This window comes from Mytilus californianus, unplaced genomic scaffold (genome assembly GCF_021869535.1).
Source record: "Mytilus californianus isolate M0D057914Y unplaced genomic scaffold, xbMytCali1.0.p SCAF_7, whole genome shotgun sequence".
Classification (NCBI taxonomy): Eukaryota; Metazoa; Mollusca; class Bivalvia; order Mytilida; family Mytilidae; genus Mytilus; species Mytilus californianus.
The window spans coordinates 43,700,261-43,705,263 of NW_026262723.1; the positions used below are offsets into that span (position 1 = coordinate 43,700,261).

Consider the following 5,003-nt stretch of genomic DNA (forward strand, 5'->3'; position numbering starts at 1 on the left):
TAGATGAACATATTTATGTGAACAGGAAGAATCATCACTCCGTTAACGTTCAAGGTGTATGTGATTCGGATATGAAGTTCATGAATATAGTTGCCAAGTGGCCAGGTGCAACTCATGATGCGTTCATCTGGGCTAACTCTAACATTAGTGAAATGTTCGAAAACCGAACAATAGGACACGGGTGGCTGTTAGGTGACAGTGGATATCCACTGAGGCCTTGGCTTCTCACACCTGTTCTTAATCCAGGGACAAGACAACAACAAGGATACAACGAAGCACATATGCAGACAAGAAGCATTGTGGAGAGAAGCTTTGGTTTGCTCAAATCGCGTTTCCGGTGCATAAACACAAGTTGTGGCACACTATTGTATACAACTAAGAGATGTTGTGACCTTGTCATCGCTGTTGTTGTATTGCACAACATTTGTATAATACATAGACTTCCATTACCTGCAGGCAATTGTAAAGACCATGGACGTCTTGGGAGACAACACTACAATGGTAATTTGAACAACGGAGCTGCTGTGCAGAGACTGATTAATGGCAGATTTTGATGCAAAATAAAAAAACATTTCTAAAAACTAGTTTCCATTTCTCATTGTAAAAAAGGGGGATGTTGTAAGCATTCCCATATTCATGTGCATGTTCCAAGTCAGAAAACTTGTAATTAAGTGCATATACATTTTGTCTTTTTATTTTGGTCTTTCCAATTCAGTATTGTGTAGAGATATTTTCTGCAAACACATTTGATGTCAAGAAAAAGTGGTTAAACAGAACATGAATATAATATTTATTCATATATCTGTATTTGTGCTTTTTTGTTTACTAGATACATGTGTGAAATTGAAACGTTGGTTTACAAAAGGGATTTACCAGAAGATAAAATGAAATAACTAACTAAATACATAAGTATGACATTAGCGTGATGTATTTATATGCAAAACATTTTTACAACACAAAGTTTTAGCTTGATAGATTGTCTTTTTCTACACTGGTTGATGGTGTATCTGCTACATGTACACCCATTTGTGTCATGCTAATGTTGAGCTTTGCCATATATAGTTGATGCTTTTGTTGTTCAGTCACTAGCCTTTGTTGGTCGATTTCTAGTCTAAGCTGTTCTATGTGTAGTCGCTGTTTTTCAACATGGAGACGTTCCTTTTCAACCTTCAACCTTTCACTTTCTATTTCTATCAACTTACAGTCCTCTGGTGATGGTTCACTATATTTCCCATTTGAAGATTTGGCAGATGAAGCACCAGAAGAAAACGAATTGCCACAAAATTTTTCTTTTGTACACCTTGCTTCACTAAGTGAACAGTAGGACATGTCTGAAAATAATCAACAAAACGTCAAAATAAATGAATAATACCATGCATAGTTCCTATATTTGTAAGGTCGACATGCAGAGGTCACTGTTAAAAAAAAAGGGTGGGGAGGGGGGGGGGGGGGTGGTTGTCAAGATCAATCGGTGTATTTGCTTAACCGAAACACTGAAAAAAACATACATTTGTCATATACAACAACCAAAATAAAACAAGAACAAGGTAAATAGGAACTTGCAGTCTCTTTAAAACATGTAATAAGAACTAATTTAAACGAACACCTACATATGATTGATAGATTGATGAATGTTTAATTATTGATTGACTGCTGTTTTTTTACGTCCAGTGGCAAATATTTCATGAACGATCAGGACGACTGGTAAAAAGAATAGTGAAATGTTTGTTATTGAATTGTTATACAGAAGCGAGTATGAAATTTAGGATTTTATATGTGTCTTCATGCAATAAACAGACATAATATGTAATATATACTACACAAAAGTATGTATGTTTTATTTACTTTCATAACTTATTCACTGGTAAAAAATAAGCTTACCATTTTCATTTGAAGAGTTAGAATCTCTTGTCTGGGTAGGTTCTTCGACGGAGGCTCCGTCCATTTCCATGCCAGGACATGTGTCAATACCTCATTCTATTCCGTCTATGGGGGTGTTGTCTATAATTCCTACAACTTTATCTTGCAAGGGAGTCAGCTCTTCAGGAGGCGGTCCATCGCCAGTTTTCCTGGATTCTCTGCGTATTCGGGCAGCCTGCATTTTAGCATTACTCGTGTACGTGCTCCATTTCTTTCTAATTTCATCTACGGTTCTCTTGTGGTCGGTGTTGGTTGCATTTACTTTACTGCAGATGGAATCCCAAGCCTTCTTCTTAGCACCATTAGTTGAAACATTCGAAAGCTTACTATAAAGCAAAGTCTTATTCTTTTCAACTTCGTCCAGGAGAGTCTGTAGTTCAGCATCTGTAAAGTTCGGATTTCGTCTCTTGCTCATTTTCACACGTATTTTTTTTAACAGTTATAAAAAAGTTGAAGTACTGCGTATTTATATGAAAGATGCACGAGATTTGCCTTTGAACTTTTAAAAGTATGAAACCGTGACACTTCGAATTCAACTAACTCAAAACATATGATTTTTACCGATAATATATGCAGTTAAAAATTAGTTTGTTAAACTTTTATATAAAACGTAGTTATTATTTTTGTCTATTGTTTTGTTTTATACAGTTAAAATGTACAATTATTATATAAAAAATATTTATTACCTTAAATTTAAAACTAATATTTAGTTTCTAATTAACCATATTTAAAAAAAAATTATAATTATTGGTTGAATCTGATATCATATTTTATTTTTAAAATTTTTAATTTGTTATTTTCTTTTACGCCAATACTTAGGACATCGGTTAGGACGTCCTAGCTAAGATAATCCTGAGATAGCTTCGATGTGCATGCTGAGATGTATCGTAAGTCGTTGCTAACTTTATCCTAACTTCTGCCCTAAGAAATTCTTAGGACGAATATTAGGACAGTTTCGATAAACAGGCCCCTGGGTTGTGTGAATACGTGAAACGATCGGAAATTATATAACGAAACACTGCCTAAACAGAATAGCCAGATTCATCTAAAGTCAACTTTCCCTTGGAATCTTAGTTTATTAATAATTTCCTTATTGATGAACGGAGAATTTAAGTAAGTATATGTTATAAATCCTGTCAATAACGAAGCACTGCCTACTGAGATGATTATACCCATGGTGTGGCAAGAGTCGCCCAGCAGCGGCATCGATCCAGTGTAAGTATACAGTTTTCTTTTCAGATGAAGGTATTTTCAAGGAGAGGAACAATTAGAAGATGTAATATGCAATAGTTTTTATTTCAGCAGCTGGTCAACGAAAGTAACGATGATTTGGGAATTGAAAAAACACTCTACTATTGAATACAGGACTGAAATATACTTTGAGGTAAATGATGATGAAAATAGTGACTCTATTTCTAAGATGAGGATAAAGTATTGAAATATCTGTAAAGGCATAAAAAATGTACTTAGACCACCTTCGTTTTCTCGTTTTTATCAGAAAGATCTAGACACAATTTGTTTTATGCAAACAACGAAATATCAAATGCAAAAAATAAAGGTTTTGCCTTTAATCATCAATGATATGGATAAGAGCACACACTTTGTAATTACTAGACCAAATGGATAATTGTGTTTAGCTTGGTACCATGTATTCAATTTCATTATACACACGTATATGGAAATGCCTTGTCTTGGATCGTTTCAGTGTTTTGACGTGCAAACATTAAACTCAAGGTTTGAAAGTGATTGTCTTTTTTCATTCTGCACTAGAGCTTTCTCTTAACGAAAGAATAAGATGGATTATGAAAATATACTACTTTAGTCTTCATCGAAGTTACTTTTGATTTGATTTTAAAATTTAGATATCGACCAATGGAATATCTACGATATATCGCTGTGAATACTTTTAAGTGTCATTTTTAAGTGGTTAGAAACCATGTGACGACTTTTTTTTTATCCCTAATTGAACGGAATGATATGTCTCCGACTGATTATTTTAAATATCTAATATTCCAGGATCAAATAATATGTCTCCATGAATTAAGGAACAACGCTTACCTCCTTTTCTGATAACATTAACACAATTATTCTATCTTTGATATCCCATGGTTGAATATTCCTATTTATTTTACAAAGGTCAAGAAAAAATTAAAATGTGGCTGCCAGAAAAATGCATACGTTCATTTGTCTACAAATACGTATTTTACATGAAGCAAGAGTAAAACGTTCAATATAAAAGTAGACAGTCAAAATTTACTAATTTACATTCTTATCTAATGAGTTAAAATTACAAGCATTACAAAACACATCTAACGACAGTTTGCTTCAAAACACTATTTATTTGTACTCGGGGAGGAGCACTTGTGGTCAGTAATAAACCTTATTTACACATTCTTATTAGATATCTACAAGAAAAATACAAAAAACTCAATTCTCATATTGTTCTTTTAATGCATTGAATATTTTCCCTGGACTTTCTCCACCTGAAAAACAGAAATATCAATATAGCTCTGTTTATATATTACCATTGACAGCAGTAAATTTCTTTTCCTTTGCCTTTGGTTTATTGTCTAAGCAAACATATAAAATTTATAGGGACAAGTACGAAAACGCAAGCAACTTTCGATTGATTCAGAACAAAACAATAATGTGAACAAAATACAATAAAACTAAAAATCAATTTTTCAGAGAACAATTGAAAGTCTTTCCACCCCGAAATATTCATATTTTGATAGGAAAATATTTACTTTCGGTTTAAAATGTCAGTTCTGGTGTCAGATTATAGCTGAGTTCATGCTAATTCCAAAAATTATATGATTTCTATATACATTTGATAAAAATATGGTAAATAAGAAGGTACTTCAACTTTACAAAATTTCACTTCCGCTTTCAAGTCTACCTGACCAAAAATTAAAAGTCCTAGTACTTTTAACATGAAAATAATGCAAGAATTGCTACTTTAGGTTTACAAAATGTCACTTCCGGTTGACCTTCATCAGGGTCATATGTCTGCAACTAAATGTAATGGACCCTATGACTTTATCATGAACCAATAAGAAGTTACAGCAAACATGGAAAAAGTC

At 33.3% G+C, this 5,003-nt stretch overlaps 1 protein-coding gene across 1 annotated transcript; it reads right to left on the reverse strand.

Annotated features, from left to right (window-relative positions):
* Positions 1–963: 963 nt before the first annotated feature.
* On the reverse strand, positions 964–2,335 carry LOC127708437 (myb/SANT-like DNA-binding domain-containing protein 4). The gene is given in 2 exon segments (XM_052213305.1): positions 964–1,331; positions 1,882–2,335. Coding segments are annotated over 2 exon segments (822 nt in total).
* Between the last annotated feature and the right edge of the window lie 2,668 nt (positions 2,336–5,003).